We start from the raw sequence: 19,884 nt of genomic DNA, 5'->3' as shown, positions 1-19,884 counted from the left end.
AATCTATCCTCAGATGGAGCAAAGGGCCCTTGACATAGCAGCGACTGTTCTTCCACAGACTAAAGGGACTAGAAAGCATGGCTGGTAAGTAAAGCAGAGAAAACACTGAGGCCAGGGAATAAACTGGAGTTCAAGAGTCACAGCAATGACCAGAAACATGTTAACTTGGGTACTAGGAGCAGCCTAGGTGCAACTGCTTGGACTTAAACAGGGTCTGCCATGCCTGCTGGGCTGTTTAGCCTGCAACTACAGCGCTGAAGTCCCTTAGTTAAACAGGTTAATCACACAGTTGATTGGGTAATCACAGTATTCCTCGCGTTCATCCTTGCCTCTTTCCCCCAACCCCGTGATATGCACAACAGCAGACTATGTAAAGTTTCTTTACTTAGTAATAGTTTTGCCAAATTGCAAGGATAATTAAGCCAAAGGATTATAAACTTACTTTTACAAGAAGGTGAAACTTCAGTCCATGTAAAATCCGGCAGACATTCAATATGCCACATGTTTTCTCCAGGGCTGAACTCATGGCCCACCTTACACTCGTATGTAACTACAGTCTTAACAGGAAATAAATTGCCAGCGACCTTTTCTTTAACAGCATTATAGACATCAGGAGGGTCATCACAGCTACCTAGGAATAAAATAAAAAAATTAAGGACATTTCCAGTGATAAATCAGCAAGGTTCATAATAGAATGTAGCATAAGAGAGAACCTGGAAAAAAATCACGGGCTCACATTGATCTTTTTCTGAGATCCACATAAGGAAATTATCTGAATTCAGTAATGCTGAACAGTGAATTCAATGTAAGCAAATGAAAATGTATAAATAATTTCAGACTGTAAGTAATTTACACTATTATGTTATAATGAGATATAAATTATAATACATACTATTTGAGGCTCTGTCCTCATGGGTCAATGGACTTTAAAAATATTAAATATAGGAAGATTAATTTGGTCTCTTTGAATTCCACCGAGTAACCCTCACCAGCTTGACTTGGACAAGGCTTTAGTCTATATGGCCTGAAGTTATAAATTCCTAAAATTATTTTTCCTCCAGAGTGCTGCCAGAAAACATGAAATGGAAAGTCACTTTTGTGCAACAGAGAGATTGTTCAAAAAATCCAGTGAATTAGATTTTGGAGCCATTATTTTCAAAAACTAACGCTTTCTTAAACCACCAGGAATTTCACTGAAGCAGTTTCTGGAGAAGTTAGAGTAGAGCTCATTCCATGGCACTTACTTCGTTGACAAACTGGCACTGGAGGGTCCCAGAGGCTATTTTCTGTGCATGTAGATATATCACTGCCATTCAGGGTATAGCGGAAGTTACAGTCAAACATGACGGTGTCTCTGTAAGTGTACTGAGTTCTATACCTGCTCAACAGCTTTCCATTGTCAATATTTGGATGTTCACAGCGAACCACTGTATCAGGGAAACACCATCAATTAGGAAATCAACAGTTACACTTAAGAGGGGAGATTAAAATATTAAAGATATTCCTGTAGCATAAGATATGTGCACCAAAAAGGTGGAAAATGTACAGCACAAGGTACCAAACTGACATGATATTTTTGAACTGCTCCTCACTCTGTATTGCAGCATTTTTTATTTCATGCATTTAGTTAAGGCAAAACATAAAAAGAACAAAGCAAAGGTGGCAGACATTACACCAATTTTCTAAATTCTTTGCAGGCATTATATTTCACACAGGCTGGCAGGCCAGATACATTGTCTGGTCTTCTGTGAACCCGAATAAAGTATCACTCAAATTTCCCTTGCTGACTTAGTGACCGTGAGCAATTCACTGCCTCAGCAATGGGAGCTCCCTTATGAGAGACCGTAGTTCTTATTATCACTACGAAACTCAGCGGGCCTCTTCTCCAAGAGGTGATTGCAGTAACATAATGGAGAGATACAGCTCCAAAGAAGAATACAGCTTTAGGAGACTGGTCACTAGACAACCAGTTAAACTGCTAAGGCTGGTGTTGCTGCCCCGTGCCCATGAGTTTACAACTGTGCACTGTCATCCCAAGCACAGGAAGAGATCACCTTTGCACTCAGGGGCAGGCTTGCTCCAGACACCGTTTAGGTTATCCACGGTCGTACAGTGAATAGAGGCATCTCCGATCAGTGAGAAAGGCGTCTCCCCTCTTTTGACCGTGTTACACTGATAAGTGACAGATGCTCCGTAACTGAAATCATCTCCGACAGTTCCACTATACACTCCATTAGCTATATCTGGAGGGGGTAAGCATGGTATTGCTAAAGAAAAGAGGGATGGTGGAGGGAAGGGAAGAACAAGGGAGAAAGAGAGAGAAGGAATTAAATCATTTCAAATCAAGGATCTGATAAGAGAAAGAAGTTGAAACATAAGGTGCCAGAAACGCTGGCCATGTGAAAGTAAAGGTAGTTCCCGAGGAGCTCGGGAGAGTTGCACACCACTGGTCACACACGGCAGAGAACTGACCCTGCAGTGGTGTAGTTTGGGGATATGTCCATCTTACATGCAGCTGTCCTGCTCCCAGAGAGTAAACTTTTCTACAGGACGATGCAGAAAAAAAATATATATATATATGCAAATTAATATGCAGTGAAATGCTGAAATTGTCAATAGGATAACGTGGTTATTTCTTTATCCAGCCTCAGTAACATTTGCACAATAATTCAATTAAGGAACTTTACTTACGTTCACAGATTGGAATCTCCTTGTCCCATGTAACAACCCCATTTTTAATGACACACTGAATTTGGGAATTTCCAACCAGTCTGTGCCTATGTGAAATAGGAGGGGAAAAACTACATGTCAAACTCGGTTCTGATATATTGTCTATATCGCTGCCATCAGTATGGCTTTAGCTTCCTTATATTAGCATAATTAGAGCTTTAATTAATGGCATTTTTTCAATAATACACTGAATTTTTGACAAAACTATATTTTTTAATGAATAAGTATTTGGTTTCTATGGAAAAATGTCTATTTTATCTAAAATTTTAATCTGTGAGAAATGCAGTATTTTGATTCTGAAATACAGCTACAGTGACACATAACATTTATGCTGGGACATCTCATGCTTTTATCTTGCATACTTCTTGTAAAAAGAGGTAGGATTACAGATATCCCTGTCTTCCTGGACATCAGATCCAAGCAAAATAGCAGAATGGTTATAGATGATGCAATAAGTTAAACTATAAAGGTGTGACTGTTCAGAAAAATATTTTCTCAAATAAAAGTGATCTTTTTATGGAGTTTTTTTTTGTATGGCTCTTTAATATAAAGTTTCTTAAGGTCCTAAAGATCTGTGCCTCTGAGTTGCTCATTGCTTACCCAGGTTCACAGGTGAAGTTTGCTGTTGAACCAAAACTGAATTGTTCTCCTAGAAGGAGTCTGCCGTTGGCTGGCTCTCCAGGATAGCTGCATAACTTTGCTGGAGGACAACAGGACTGGAATTATTTCTTATTTTATTTTCCTGAAGAACCAGTAAAATAAAATGCAGAAGGAAAACAGAATATTCCTCCTCTGTTGAGCAAGGGGGTGGACCAGAAACCTCCAGATTTCCCTTCCCTAAATTATCTCATGATTCAAAGATTCTGTTAAGACTACAGGTATCAGAAATCTGCGAGGTCATGATGCAGTCAGCCTCTGCTTGGCATTTTTGCATGTGCCAGTCTAACAGGAGTTTTGAAGTAAACCTGCCAAGTCCAACAGTGTTTCTTCATAACTAGAGCATTCTGTTATTGAAAGTTCAAAATGCATTTTTTGAACCAAGAGTTACAAAGTGTCAGAGCAGAAGAAAACACTTTTCAATACTGCACAGTCAGTCAACAATCAAAGCATCAAAGCAGATTTCAGCTGTTGCCATCATTTCGGGTACTTAGTGGAGTATAACTGGTGTTTCATGTCACATCACTGATCCTCCACCATCCCATATAATCACTTTTATACTGCTTAAACAGAATGAGCTGACAGGATCAGTGAATAAAAAATAAAATCAAAAGTAAACCTAAAACATACTCACGTATACAAATTTTGTCTGATCCGCTCCACTTATTCCCTTCACAAACCAAAGTGTCGTTGACATGGGAATTTCTCATGTAACCTGGACGACAAACGTATTTCACCACTGAATCAGCAGGAAATTTGTCAATGCCACGATAACCATTTTTCAGTTCTGCAAATGAGAAACGTGGTGGAGGCTGGCAGGCACCTAGGAACAGAAAAGATCCATCAGAAATACATTCTGAGGAAAAGCATTTAGAGTTTAGGCCTGATTTACTGTGAAGGTCCAAGAGAGGACACTTCAGCGGCCATAACTCCTGAGCTGCTGAACACAAGGAGAAGGCTGGTCAATGCCTCAGGACAGCTGAGAGCCACAGGGGAAGGAGCTGGAGCGCAGAGGAGAAGCATCACCATGTGCTTTTCTGTTCACTTTTCAGATTTCATCCAATTGTTTCAAAAGCTAGTGACAAAACCCAGATTAATTTTTTCCTATTCCCATTAAGTATAAACCAGTGCACCTTTTTCATCTGGAATCATAGCTATAAATACTGCAGAGCAAGGGAGAAAAAGCAAAGGAAGAGAGATTCTGATCACAAAAATTTACAGTGTTATAGAAATGCAAAGGCAATGAGAAAAAGAGAATGATCAGAGGTATATGAACCTCAGGAGAAAGTTTCCCTTCAAAGAATATTAGTTTATCCTGGTGGATTGCTTCATGTTCATGTTCACTTACTCTGGACAGCAGCAACAAGACCAGCAGCAAGTAATAGTCTAAAGATGGTGGCATGATACTTCTGCTTCCCAGGCTGCAAAGCTGACATCTTTATTCCAGCTTCCCTGCCTGAAGATCTCATGGAAGTTATCACATTTTTTTTTCCAGGCAAAATATCTGTAAAAATATCAGGGGATAGAGCACTGAATTTATATTTAGTATAAACACAGCTCATATGAACAGGTCTCATTTCTCAGTCTCTTTCCTCTAGTTATGGTTTGGGTAGATGTTGTAGATGCTATTGCAGCACAAACTGTAACAGAGCCTCCGCTGGGGCAGACAGCACCAATGTACTCCACAGAGGATCTGATCTGCTGAGGTAGGACTGAATTTGGGTAAGGAAAATTGGCTCAAACACCTCACACAAAGAGAAATGAAAATACAGCATAAACAGGACTGTACTTTTTAAGCAACTTCCATGAGCTTTACTCAACTAGTCTCATTTCTTTGCATTTTTGAGCATGTAGTTTTCAATTAAAATTTAAAAATAAGATACAAAGAAGAATAAAGAATAAAATCTCCACCCAAACCATAAGATAAGTTCTTTGCAGTTTGCCAGGGTCTACTTCAAACCATTATATAGCATGCCCACATATAGTTCTTCCCAGCTGACCAGTCAAACGAATACCTACGGGGTCATAAATTTCTCTATGCCTTCTGGAAAAGTCCCCTGAAATTTAACACGTGGATAAAACATTTTGTTTTAGTAACAAATTTCTTGGAAGCAAATTCATAGTCAGGTGAAATCCAGGTAGAATCAATACATTCCCTCAGCAATATCTTATATACAGGGTGTGTGGGTGTGTACGTGTGTCAGTGTGTGAAAAATACCCAACTAAAAAGATACAACTATATTACGTCTGTACTGTAGCTTTGTGCAAATAATACCAATTGGAGCAAAGCTATAAAGCATAGAAGTCATTTAGGAGACTAAATTCCATTTCAGGAAGTGATACAAGTACAATTTGGACTAATCTGGCTCCCCTAGAAATCAACAAAAAAGTCCTCTCTGGCCTTCAGTTATCCAGGATTATAATTCATGAGCCTAAACCCTCTTAATGTTATGTACCTACCTTGCTTCTGGAAATGAGACAGTCTTTTTTGAAGCTTTCTATATTGTACAGGCTTTGACCAAAGGTGACTCTAATGAGAAATTAGTAACTAAAAGAAGAAAGAAAGAAGAGTTAAGCACGTCTTCCTACTAAAGTTATTCCCCTCTTTTTTCCCCCATCTGCCCTAAACCTAGCTCTTCTTGCTGCTATTTCATTTTTCTGGCTTTCCCTCAGTTCTTGCTACAGCTCTTGGTTTAACTTGATTTAGCTTTACTAATATGCATGCCTGCTAGCATCGCAAGAATGCTCCAATCCAGTTCCTAAGAGCAATGTTGCCTGAAGCTGTACAGCTCCAGTTATCTTACCTGAAGGTCTGTCAGCAGGAGATAGACAGAGGTCAGATATGTTTGGTTCCTGCAAGACAAAGTGATGACCTTCCTCATTTAAACACCCCTGAAACCAGGCACCACAGTGCTAAAGAAGGAGTTACGATATGCCTACACCCTCAGAAATGCTCAGAAAAAGCTAAAAACAGACAAGTTTGAGTTCTGCAGAGACCAGAATTGTGCCAGTTTACCTATAAATTATTAACTCCTCCTCTGAACAAGGAAGCAGTTTATTCAACCTACAAAATGAAACATTAGAGAACTGAATTCAATCCAGCAGATGTTGAAATTGTTTATTTTCTGAGTTGCCAATTCTTTCCTGAAATGATATGCACACAAAGTAATCTGGAACTTGGCTGAATGGGTCATTGCCTGTTCCAACACCAAGCAACAGTAAGGCAGACAGTGTCGTTCTGACATAAGATATACACTGGAGTGCGCTACTTGGACCTACTTGAGATGATTGCTTCACCCTGGGGCACATCTGTCACAAGTGCATGTCTTCTGCCTTTGAAAGTCTTATGATGAGTGTTCGAAATATGGTTTCTTCAAACAACTCTCTCTAATCCCATTAAAATAACAGCAGCTGGAAGAGCCAGAGGAGAACTCAGTGGAGCACAAGGTCTTGGGGAATGTTGCTCACGTTGGACGCCCAAGTCCTTGAAGGGAAACCCAGCTACGCTTTCTCCCTATTGAGCTGTACTTGAAAGCTGTACCTGAACCTAGTTGCCTCTGTTAGCCTGTCTTCCAGCAATGAGAGTTTTGGCAGAGGTCATAACCATTTACCCTTATGCACCTTGGCTGCATGGTTTCATTTAGAGCAGGCTTGAATTACCATCAAAAATTTGACAATAGCCTTTTTACCCCTAGATCTTGTTTTTCGTAGGTATTGCTTTATTCTGCCCAATCTGAGGAGTTCTGGCAAAAAAAAAAAAAAAAAAACCCACAACCTACTGCATCCCTGTGTTTGGTGGGATATATTATCTTTCTAAAGTTCAGCTGGTCCAAGCCAAAAAGTAATGAGATAGATTTGGTTCTCACTTTGCAAAACACCATGCAACATGCTGCCTTATTTTGCACCACAAGTTTGGGCTTGCTCACAACAGGCCCCGGTTATTTCAGAGAAGGCAGTGACCTCCATCAGATATTTACAAAAATCCAGTTAATCTCAAACACAAACACAGACCTTCTCCTTGATTTAATTTTTCCAGATGACTCACAATGATCTGTCTGATTTTTTTTTCTTTGTGCTGAAAAAAAAATAAGCAACTTCCCTATGGGCACCTTGCCTCCCAGGAGATTATTTAGTAACTGCGTAGTCGCTGTACTTACTGCCATGAGTATCAGCCTGGAACAAATCAGGTTTGGGAAACAGCTATACAAAAAACCATCCCCGCTTTGACAGCTACAAAACACCCATAGGACTTCCTAAACCCATAGTCTGCAATCGGGTAAACAAGATAAAGGGGTTTTCATTGACCACATCCACAAAGTTTCTGCAACTTCTCTTCAGGCTGTGGCTGGTGAGTCCCTTGTCTAGCAAAGAAAAGCAGTGAAGTATTCATACGGTCTGCAAAATCGCCGCTTTCTCAGTTGGTCCCCTCAGCAATCTCCCTGAGTTTGCATAACTCCTTCCAGTCAAACACATGGGTACACACAGATCTTCCTACACTAACCTAATGGGAACAGCACAGTTCAGAGACAACTGTAAAAGTTGGTTTCCAGCTGCATGTGCTGGAAATCACAGCTACAGATTCATAAGACTGGTTGCTTTTCTTGAAATGCATTCTAGAGATTTTTTTTTTTCCCCCCTCAGAAAAAGGTGTTCCTAACAGTTCCACAGAAAATTCAAATTTGATTTCCATTAGCTCCAATTACAAAACCCTTAAAACTGATTATTTAGGGAAGGGGAATGGCAGCAGTAGCTCCGGCGTATAGCACTGGTCATTTCCAAACCATCTCTGTAACTCCTGAAAGTCAGACAAGTCTGTTCTCCACTACCGACCCTCTTCCTCTAAATACTTTCCATAGACCCCATAGATTCAAAAACAATTATCTTACAAAGCCAGTAGACCATACAGATAGTTATAGCAAACGCTGATGGAAAATAACAGGGGAAACAAGGGTTTTTAAAATCTTTTTATTGCAAATAAAAGCTCATGTGATATTTGTGCCTAAGTGCCAAGAGTACACAACATACAGCAAGACAAGTCTGCATATACTGTATTATTTAACCTAAAAAAAATAAAAAATAAAAAATCAGCAGTAGGCCATAAGGTAGCAAAATTCCAAGCAGACACGGAACATCCATCTCACCAAATATTAAATACAGAGATGCAGTTTACAAACAGTGTTCACTACCTGACAGAGACAAAAGAACAGCTGGACAGAAACAGCAGAGGTGGCATCTGCAGCACTCTTCCAGAGCAGTTTAGGTAAGCAGGTCACAATCATTTGGGACAGGAACCTCTCAGCTCCCTTCATATACAGGCATTTGCTGCAAGTACTGAAGGCAATACCTCTCTCTCATACCTCTCTCTCAAGGTCGTTCCTGCAGCGCTCAGCCCTGGGGCCTGGGAATGGCTGTGCTGAGCTCTTAACATCATTAGCCGTCACAAAACAGGAGAGAGAAGGATGCAAGGACAAACAGAGCTGCCAGGGATGACTGGAAGGGGAAGAGTTACAGAGAAACAGCAGCTGTAATGTCACAGCAAGAATACTCAACTTCAAGCTAGTCAAGACTGGTTTTATTTTAAGCCTTTTTCCTCACACTTCAATTCTCCCCATCCTCGACAGCAGAGATTGAAAGGATTTCACTGGAGTGATCACAAACATTTTTTTATTAAAACAAGATCTAAAGATGACATGCCAGCAAGCCCCTGAACTGCAGCCCCATGAATGCAAAGTTAGCAGTGCACATCTTAACGGACGGTCCTGCCAGGCAGACAGCTTTTAGCACCAGGCAGTGCATGCTGCTACATTTAGTAAATAAGGATAGAGATAAGTCAGGGGAAATCTCCTCTTGGTGCAATGCTAACGAAGTAGACAAGTCCATTTATCACACAGCTAAATACAATTCTTTATAAACTACTATAGTGTTTTGAACACACCCTGTATCTGCTTAGCATAGGAAGACAACTCTGGTGTAACTGAAAGCGCAAGCCTCTTGTCTAATCTTCACATTCAGGTAAATTGTGCAATCTTTATTTATTCTGGAGTATTTGCATGAATAATGTCATGAAAGTCAGGTGATTTCAGGGAAATACCTGGCACAAAACACTTGCTAGCGGGTTTCAGGCTGGGGAGATCTGTGCGCTCTCTGGCATTGCCCAATCCCAACCACCAATGCTCTGGAGAACTTGCAAGCTGTAATGTCAGGCACAGTTATTATTCACCTGCACCACCACGATGAGTATATGATCACCGCAAAGGACAGAGATCACCGCACATTTGCCAGTGCTCTGCTTGACAGACACACATTTACACCTTTTGAAAGTTAAAATAAAGGAGAACAGAATTGTATTTAGGCTTTAACTAAAGCACAGAGGCACGTATTCTGACTTCTGTAGATACGGCCGACAGGCTCCGTCCCACAGCCCAGGAGACTACTGCCAATAAGGCTGCTGCCCAAGCAAGTAGCTACTGGATAAGAATACGGGACCCGAAGTCAGGGATCCAAAATTTCTGTCGCAGAATGGATTTTTAGCAGTGATTAAAGAGTTAGGACTGCCAACATATTAGCAGCTACATTCATGAATTCTGGCATGTAAAAATATATATTTGTTTTGTTACAACCATTAACTACTCAATGACACAAATATAATTAACTTCTTAGCATTGTGTAAAGTTATTACAGCATATTGCGCATAAATATCTTACAGTACATTTCTATTCATCTTTCCTGTATAGCAGGAAGATTTATTGCTAGAAGCAGCCAGACTGTTCAGGTGCGAGTTCATGCATTTAGAGGATTACTCTGGAAAGTGACAGTGAATATTACTATGCAACAGACTATAAATCTCTTCCTTCACAATATTTTCTCTTTCCCCTTTTCCTGGCTTATTTCTAAGCACTATAAAATTTAAAAACAAAGAAGTCATGATGCTACCCTTGCAGAAGGCAGCAACAAGCCTGCATTTCAGTGGAAAGATCCTGCGGAACAAAACTAATAAAACCCCCCCCAACTTTCTCACCCACTCTGAGTTTCATCTCTCTACAGAGTAATTGCCTAAGACCAACACACCATTTAAGTTCCTCATAGAGCCTAAGATGTTGGGATTAGTGCCTGGGCCATTGATGTGGCCCCCTCTATCACAGCGTTACTGAGTTAAAATACTGGGGGTGATTAAAACAATTGGGTTTGAGCTCTCAAAATTCCATGGTAAACCTCAGGCTTCCGGACTGCTGAGCTCCTTGGCAGTAACGGCAAAAAAGAGGCTCTTTTTTATTTAAACTTCCTGGTCTACATTTTTCAAGCATACACACCTACTTTAGGTATGTCCAACATTTATTTACACATTTAAAACAAGCGATTTTGATCCCAGAAATTCTGGGGCTCCTATAAATCCTGCTGAAGTCATTGGAAACAACAGGTATAACAGCTAATAAAAACTGGTTTCCCATTTAGGTACCTAAATGCTCATTTCTTTACTTAATTCTAGAATTCCAAGTCTGACAATTTTGCCTTTATTACAAGGATAATAGTAGGAGTGAGAAAAAATGGAGTTTACCTAAACACAAGTTAAGATTCATGGGAGAAAGCTATAAAAGTTGGGGTGTTGTTTAACCCACACCTATGCATGGGGATTTAAGTAGCAGCCATCACACTAGCTTTGCTGCAGATAAGTTTCACTATCTACGTGCTATATACTAGAACAGCTTAAATTGTATGACAGGCAGCATTATAAATCACTAACTTTCACAGTTCATTCAGATCCAAGTTGAAAAAAACCCCTAAAATCTGGTACATTAAGAAGTGCCATAAAAATCATTTGCTTCTTACAAATCCTAAATGCATGGCCCTCCTGCTCCCAGACACTGAACAGAAAACTATATTCTGATTTTCCAGCATGTTGTTTCATTGTATTGCAAAGAAACTGAGATCCCAGTTGTAAAAGGTATTTTCTCTTTTCAACTCATTGACATACCACATTCCTCAATAACTTCTGAAACCAAAAATAACTTGAAAAGTAGAAAACACTTTTCATAATGAATGTTACTCAACTTTTCTCTGCAACCCAAGTTAAGCCCTGTGGATGCAGTTATTCACAAGGGAGCATGCAGGCACATACATCCACACTTATTTTCAGAGGTTTTGGCTAAGGTAGGTAGAATAGGACAGTAAATATAGAATCTAGGAACTCATATGACACAGTAAGGAACAAAATGAGACAAGTTTCTGTTGGAAGAGACAGAAAAGCTTCCGCAAAACCTAGGAAAACAAGCAATAGGATGAGGCTTAAAACAGGGTGCAAAGCTAAAGCAAGATTTGAACAGCACTGGTAACTAAGCTATTTCTATAGGACAACATACACTTTTATTCCCTTTTGCTCCTCAGTGTGATAAGTTTCACAAGATTACCTGATCTTACAAGTGCCTTTTGCTGTGCTAGATTCAAAAACCCTTCCCAAAATACAAGAACATGTTCAGATCTGGAGATTCAAATCAAAAAAGTCATCAAAGCAAAATCAAATGATATCTGGAGCTCTTTCAATAGTTAAATAACACTGAGTAACTGTGCTTGAACTTGAAAGACAGCGAGAATTAAATAAAAACTTGGACATTAGGTCTGATGAGAACAAATCTTCCAAACAGAAGCTACTTTAGCAAGTATGAATTTGACCATTTTTGTCCTGATGTACTGCAATTACTTTTTCCAGCTAAGCAGGAAGAGAGACATCAGAAACTATTTTAAATCTCCAGAATAAGTTCACAGGACCAAGCAGTATATACTTTTCTCGAGAAAGCACAGGAATACACTAGACCACACACTGCCCCACTGCCCAAAACGCACGCGCACACACACACACGAACGTTAAAAGCAACTTGAAAATCTTCATAATAAATTTTCTTCAATCCCATTGATAGACATTTCAGCATTCAAAAAGAAAGAGGAAAAAAAAAAAATCACAGATAAGCTTTAAAATGTATTTCAAACAACATTACTGGCCGAAGTGCCAAATGGCTCACTGTGCTTCCAGATGTCTGGGGATGGCGGCTCCAGGCAACACGCTGGTTCCAGTAGTCACAAGGCACGGAAGTCCCAGGAGGAGATTTTTTGCCCATGAGGGTATCTGTGGAAATCTCAGCCATGTTCAGGATGAAACCAGAAACCTCTACACCGTTAAACCAGCCATCCTCTACAAATAAAAATAAATTGTACAGATTATAACAAGGCAAAAAAAAAAAAAAAAAAATCAAGAAATGATAAACCACTAAAATCCACACTGACAGCACAGCTCAGCTTAGTACCAGCTAAAGACAGACAGAAAAACAGTCACTTCCTAGCAGTCGGCTGGAGAAGAGCCCAAACAACTTCACATAATTATTCTACTAATAATTTGCCTATGATAACCCGAGAAATTATTGACTTCTGTCTGAACAGATAATTTCTTGCTGAAATTCTTATTTGTAGGCAGTCCCGCAGAGCTTTCCTTTGCATCCCCTCCTGTGAGGCACGGAGACCTCCGAGCAGCCCCTCACGCCGGTCACCCTCGCAGGTTTGCACACCCCGCTGCTTCCCAGGGTGAGGCAGGAGAACCACAAGGTGTTATTTCAACTCAGCAGTTTTGCCTGGGAGATGGACTTGAACTTCATGCTTTCAGACAAGAACTCTGAATTGTTTCACACCTTGCATCATTCTTTAACCTCTGGTAAAACTCCAAAGGTAGGGTTTTACTGTAGTCTTATACCTGAGACCAAGTATATTAAGGTTTTTTGGAGTATCTCACAGAAAGGCCGGCAATAATGAAGCAGAGTTGTTACTCAAGGTTACTGAGTTTTATTTATCTTCTCCAGAGGAAAATACATTTCTAAGACATATTTAAGAAACATTACAGTAATCATTTTGCATATTAAGCACATAAAATACTCTCAATTTTGTGATTAAACTCCTTCCAATGCCTCATTGATGCTCAGAAAAACCCCCAAGAATGCACTCATGTCAGTAGAAGTGAATTACATATTTACAGATGCACAATCTTACAAGTTAAAATCTGACAGCCAGGATTTTCTAAAGCAGCTGTAGTTCATTCGATGTCTTATAGCCCAAGCACAGAAAACACTGTAAAGGGATCTGAGCTGCACATGTTAAGCACCACTCTGCTCTGCTGCAGCGTTTTTGGAGACCGCAAACTGTATGTAAACCAATATGTGCAAGTTGCCTTGTTACATAACCATCAGTGTTTTGCAATAAAGAAATAACACAACTCACACACCAATTTGCTGACAATTAACAGTAGGCATCGAGACTTAAAATCCAACATTCAGGAAATTTTCAGACCATACATACTTTCCAGTTGTGATTTAAAAAACTAAACAGCTTTCCCAACAATTCACTTGACATGTAAAAGAGAGAAAAAAGAAAAAAAGAGAGAGAAACTGCCATCAGATATAGAATTGATCTATAATAGCTGCTCATACAGTATTTTCTCAAGCAAAACATCACTAAGAAAGGAGGGGGTTTGTACTGGAATCAAGGAAGTTGAACCAAGTTCCCTTCACTTATCCACAAATCCTCCTAGGAACTTTTTATTTTTTTAAGCATAGAGGAAAAACAAACACTTGAGTGCAGTCTTAGAAAAGGAAGTTTGCAAAGCTGGCATATACATTTATTTCTAAACATATAGCTTCTGCTGGTTCAGAGTAGAAAGGCAAAGCTGAAGGGGTAAGCAAGGCTTTGCTATTCAGCCTGGGGAAAACTCTTCTGTGACTTCACTCTAAAACAAAGTTAGTCAATACAGGAACAACTATACATCAGCACACAGGCTCCCCCATCCCACATTCTTCCTCCTTTTCCCCTCATCTTCAGCATTAAAGACTCTGAAACCTAAGGAGGTAGGCAAAGCAGGAGAAATGTGCCATTTCTGCATGGCAACTTTTTCAACGATACCCAAAGCAGCCACCCGAACGTATGAAACACTAGAACAATGTGCAGGCTTGACGTTTTGTGCGCTACTGCAGCTTTGGCAGAACAGCCACACCGCTCTGTCATTTTAGTAAAATTTCTCTGTAACATTATTAAAAATTCTATCACAAACTGGAGAGAATAGGAGACCAAAAGACACATGAATTTAGGACCAATGACATAGTTTTCTATCTTAAGAAATGTGTACAAACACTAGCTATGTAGAAAAAGACAGCAGAGTTGTATTGAAAAAACACTGGACGAGCTTTACTTCAAAAACAAAGTGTAATGAAATTCAAAATTTGAAGTTTCAAACTGTCAAATACATTCAAGTGAAAGCTTCTCAGACCTGGAAGAACATTACCTGGAGACAAATTTTACTTCCATCATCTCAATATGAAGTTGCACCCTTCCTTGCTTGAAAAGAGATGCCAGTCATATCCTAAAGCTGCAAGACCTGCGTCTTAGCATTCCAGGTTTTTTGCATCCTGCATCTGAGGGAAATAACAGGAATCTTCCTAATGAAACCTTAATCTTCCTAAACTGAACGAGCTATGAACTACTGTTTTAACTTTTTTACATTAAATCCAGTTCTACCTTTGAATTTGAAACCAAAGCATCAGAAGGTTAGACGACTTGCCCAAAGCCACAGGTCAGAGGCAGGCATGGGAGCAGAGCTTAATGTTTTGCCAGCAAGAACTCAACTCAGGATTCGTCTCCGGCAGCCCATACAGAGCGTGGTCTGAAGGCCTTTCTCTGATACCTGTGCCCTTTACAGGTGAATGGTTTGTTTCATCTCAGAATATACCCTCAGGCAACGCCATCCCTTTAGTGCAGCAGTCAAGACAGCGTTGCATGTCAAGTGCTTCCCAGGCATAGAGTCAACCATTCCTGAACGGAGGAAGACTTCATTCCGTAACAGCTGGACGGGCACAGGACACCTTCCACTCGCACCCCAAGGTTATCAAAAGACTAACGTTTACAGCAGAGTAGATAAAACGCACAAAGCCTTCCAGGACAAAAAGGCTTCAGAGACTGGTAAAAAGCAATCTATGGTTTGCTAGATACGTTATCACCAGTGCATGCGGCAAGCATACTACCACACAGACGAGGGAAGCAAATATATTGCAGGAACCATGTATCAGTCACACATCTGCTAAGGGCCATCCCATAGCTCAGTACAGTGAAATTCTGTGTAGTATAGCCAGCCCCACAAATAAAGTACCTCAAGTTGCAACACCACGCTTCTACAAGACAAGAGCTTCAACACTGATGCGCTGTACGAGCTGAAACGTGTGGCAAATTTAGCAAGGGGCTGCATTAACATTTGCAACAGCCATTGCCCCAGGCATCAGAGCAGGAACAGGCCTCGAGGCCAGCGGGGTGGCTTGAGAGCAACACGGGCGCATTGCAAAGCAAGGGTAATGTCCTGGCCGCTCTGTACAGGGCACCAAAGGCCTCTCATTTGACTGCCTCACTCAGAGGCCGACATAGAAACCAAGGTCTCACAGGTGATGCTTGCTGGCTCCCTGGAGAGAAGGGGTAACAGAATTAAACGTTCTCTTTGTAGGGTGTGGGAAAGAGGCACAGTCCCGTACTCTTCACCCCCATTTAAATACCCCTCCAACGGGATGTGACAGTGAGGAGACATGATGACACTTGCAACTAACACAACAAATCTCATTCACAAAACTGCTTTCCAAACATGCTCCCCATACAGAGAGGTTCTGAGAACCTCCTTCCATGGCGCTAACGTCCGTTAACTCTCCTCAAGTCACTGGAAACCGAGCATGAACAGCAGCACTCCCATACAGGCTATGAATGAATGATCCTTGCAAAATCCCTGTGACAGATATCACCATATCCCTGTTACCGGCAGAGGAGAGCCAAGCAGGTAGGAGACTTACCCAGGACTCAGAGCTAGTCAGTACATGAGCTAAGTTACTCAGTCTAGTAGTGCTCATGCTAAGTCCTGTGGAAGGCTGTATTCCATCAACCTCTCTGCAGACCTCTTATTTATCACAGTTGGGGACTGGGCATAAAATCAAATACAAATTACAACTGTCAGCCCCTTCACTACACAAACATAACATCCTGTGGTATAACTCTGAAGTTATTGAGTATTAAGTAAGTCTGAGAGTTAACTCCAAGAGAGAATTTAAGGCTTCAGATGTTAGTCTCCTGGTCCAGGGACTGTGCAAGTTTGGGGTGAAATGCACTCTTTTGCAGACAGCCAACACAAATACTATGCACCAGCAAGTGCAAGAATGGGCCTTGGTCCTCACAGAAGATTCCTCACCCATTAAGGGCCCTCTTAATGACAGGATTATTATATAGCAAAAGACTGTCTTCTGCTCCATGCATTAATCTGTCTTCCCCCAAAGGAGATCCCATGCAACTTTAATCAAGAGAATTCCTACTTAGTAAAACAAAACAGAGAAAGTACATACAAGCTGTTTTCAGTGGTACTCACAGGCAAGCATTTCCCACTTGAGGCTGCAAAGGAAAAAGAAACAGCACAAGATAGCTCATACTGCATTTTAACGAAGATTTAAAAATAATAGTAAAAATACTGAAGCAAATGAGGAAAGAAGTGAAACAACCCCAAGGATTCCACACTAGGGAGCGATCGCTGCAGACTTGTCAGAACAGCAGCTGATACAAGTCATGGAAATTTCACGCTAAGGCACCAGCGACGTTCAGTCACCCGGCCAGCTTCTGCACGGCACACTCATCTAAATGGCTCCATTCAGGTGAGAATTTTCACAACTGCACACTTCACTACTGTCCACACTGACTCAAGAAGAGATGATTTTTAAATGCTCCTAAGTTTCAACATTTTAAATGCTAAAACATTACTATTACAAACATTATAATTACAAACAGTGAGCAGTTTGGGTAGGAGCAGGGGATCTCTGTTTTGGGGCTGTGCAACTTGAGAAACCATCAAAGGACCTGATTTTTTCACAAAAGTTTAAGAAGTTGAAAGTGTAAACGCTGAGCATGCACATAGAGCCAGCACACAGACTTCCACTCTGCACTTACTGGCTTTACACTGTGGACCAACCCTTTTTGCAGTTCTTGGGTTGAAAATAGGCCTAGTAAATGCTCATGAATAAAGAGAAACTTTAAATGGAAAAAGTTATTTCTAACCCCCTCTCCCCCAATATAGTAACATTAAGTTTTGTGAATTTATTTTGTTTAAATAAAGGCTAAACTCTAGGCCTAGCTTCCTAGCAGGTTGTGTACAAATACATAGTCCTGATTATGGGTTGGGTTAATGACCTCCTGAGAGCTCTCTGCCGTGCAAATGAAGAGTATTCAGGACTTCCCAAGGTCAGGTTCCTCTCCACCAGTGACTCTTCATATACTAAGTAACAGTTATCGGCCAAATTTGCATCTAATGCAAAGGTCAGAAGCCCTGTCTGTGACTTAGTTCCTAGTGAAGCCCTGGGATTTTGAAGATGTCTAAGCTTCATGCTTATCTTCACCAAATATGAATACAGCAGCAACATTCACCTCTGCTGCATGGTCCCTTCTTTTATTTTCTGACCATTTAACCTGCTAACAGGAAGAAAGAGAACAGGAGAAGCAGGGCTTATTAAATAGCTTGAAAAATATTAAGCTGTAAAATGTCCAAGATTAAAACTATTATTCTCCATGGTGAATTAAAAATAAAATAAAATCCCTTACAAAAGAGCCACACTAGGCTGCCCTACTAAAGGGAAGGTTTTCACTGCACTGAGTTGTCCTGATGCTACAGACAAGGAACACAGTCTGAAAGTCCAAAATGAGGTTTCCTGTCTTGCTACAGAGGCTTCCATCAAGCCCAGGGCATACTGATTTCAAACCCTGAGCGGTGGAAAGAATTGCTTTAGTAATGATAGCTGTCTCTAAAGAGAGGAACAAAATGCATGAGGAACCCAGCCAGACCACCGCTAATTCCCTCGCATGACTCCTATCTGTCTTGTGCGACAGAAAGCAATGTACAGCCAGCTCTGTCTGTGGTTTCTCCTTTGCAATAGTCAGCAGGCAGAAGAAGCAGCGTCTCTGTTAACTCTGGGAAACAGGGCCAACAGTCAGCAGCTTGCTCTGCTAGAGCTGGTAGGCTCCTCCGCACAACCCTTGACAGAAGTGGCTGAGAGGAGAAACCAGGCACAGAAAAGCTTCTAATTTAGCAAAAAGAGATACAATTTCATACAAGCAAGTGGGTCTTCACAGACAAAACTGATGAGGATCTACGTGCATTTAAGCCAAAAGAAACATCAAGTGTCAAAAACAAAGCAGTTTTAATTTTTAATTTTAACCCGAACACCAGGAGCCCAAATTAATTTTGTTCAACAGGCTGCTGACATGAGGATCTGTAAAAAAGGGGCATCAACAAAATTATGAGCACAAAGATTTCCTAACCAGTTGCATTAGGGCTAGAGGAACTCTTGGCTGCATTCATTTTATGGAATTTGGACAAGCAGGATATCTATAACTCTTTCCAACTAAGTTCTGGCTGGAAAGCAGTATATCAGTCAGAATTAACCAGCCTGCCAGGAAACCCTATTATCCTGAGGGAAACTCACCTGCATGGAGCCTGATTCCTTAAGCCTCTGGTACCACCATGGAGTCTGTAATCTGGAATGATTTTCCAGTGGGAACAGGGATAGCGTACAAGACACTAAGGGGGGATCTGCTTGTATTTCAAACAGGACCACTGGTAACTGTGGGTGAGTGACGTCAAGGGTTAGTGGGGAGCGGCCATGGGAAGGGAGAGCATAGGCGAGTTACCACTCAGACACTGACTTGCAGCCGTGGCTGATCTGCCCCATCTTGAGCTTCCGGGAATAGGAAAGACCCCAGCAGATTGAGAGGCTTGCTCCCAACACTGTAATTTCTTGGGCGCTTTATTGTGTCCGCACTGGCCAGTGGTGTAAAGCTGTTTCTTCTCATCCTTACAGGGGTTTGGCTCTTTGGAAGGTTGTTCTGATTGAAAATGGAGGATATCACAAGGAATGAAAAGTGGAACCACAATTTTAAATCATATTGCATACCAGCATATTCCTGATATCTTCCACCTGCCATAACTCGCAGAGCTGAGGCCTGCCGTTGAATCCAGACCAACAGGCATCAAACCAAAGCTCACAGAAGCCTAAAGACTGAATCCTCTACGCACAGGACCAGAAGAGGCTATGGGTCAGCAAAACCCCTCATAAGCTTTGTTCCAAGAGTCCAATTTCAGGCTAACCTTCGGGGTGGTGGCAGCACTGCGCCATCAACAGCAGAACTAAACCGCCGCCTCCTCGAAGCTGCCCAGAGTGGTATGCCCAGCAGAGTACATAGAGAGCAATGGGAAATGACCTAGTTTATTGGTTAGTCTAGCTTAGAGAGTTCACTGAGAAGAGTGCATTTTTAGCAGTTTTACTTCCCTTTGGGAGTTTTTGCTTACTTATTTTTACAAGGAATTTGGAAAAAAAAAAAGAATCAAATAGTCAACTTTCCCATATTTGTATTTATTTTCAAAGCAGCTGTGTGTTGCCCAAGCAAGCAAAGAATGAC

The 19,884-nt window shown here is 41.0% G+C and overlaps 1 protein-coding gene across 1 annotated transcript in view; it reads right to left on the bottom strand.

Moving 5' to 3' along the window:
- The window catches only part of CR1 (complement C3b/C4b receptor 1 (Knops blood group)), a 90,153-nt gene extending 77,609 nt beyond the window's left edge, over window positions 1–12,544 (bottom strand). The window contains exons 1-8 of the mRNA XM_067310442.1: window positions 12,402–12,544; window positions 4,736–4,891; window positions 4,022–4,210; window positions 3,331–3,430; window positions 2,692–2,777; window positions 2,055–2,267; window positions 1,245–1,427; window positions 443–631 (exon numbers count right to left, since the gene is read on the bottom strand). Of these exons, the coding sequence (XP_067166543.1) occupies window positions 443–631; window positions 1,245–1,427; window positions 2,055–2,267; window positions 2,692–2,777; window positions 3,331–3,430; window positions 4,022–4,210; window positions 4,736–4,856 (1,081 nt within the window). The 5' untranslated portion in view covers window positions 4,857–4,891; window positions 12,402–12,544. The remainder of the gene's footprint in view (window positions 1–442; window positions 632–1,244; window positions 1,428–2,054; window positions 2,268–2,691; window positions 2,778–3,330; window positions 3,431–4,021; window positions 4,211–4,735; window positions 4,892–12,401) is intronic.
- Window positions 12,545–19,884: the final 7,340 nt, after the last annotated feature.

The sequence above is a fragment of the Apteryx mantelli genome, chromosome 25 (genome assembly GCF_036417845.1).
Source record: "Apteryx mantelli isolate bAptMan1 chromosome 25, bAptMan1.hap1, whole genome shotgun sequence".
NCBI lineage: Eukaryota > Metazoa > Chordata > Aves > Apterygiformes > Apterygidae > Apteryx > Apteryx mantelli.
Note: the sequence above shows the minus strand (reverse complement) of the source record. Positions and strands in the feature narration are given on the sequence as shown.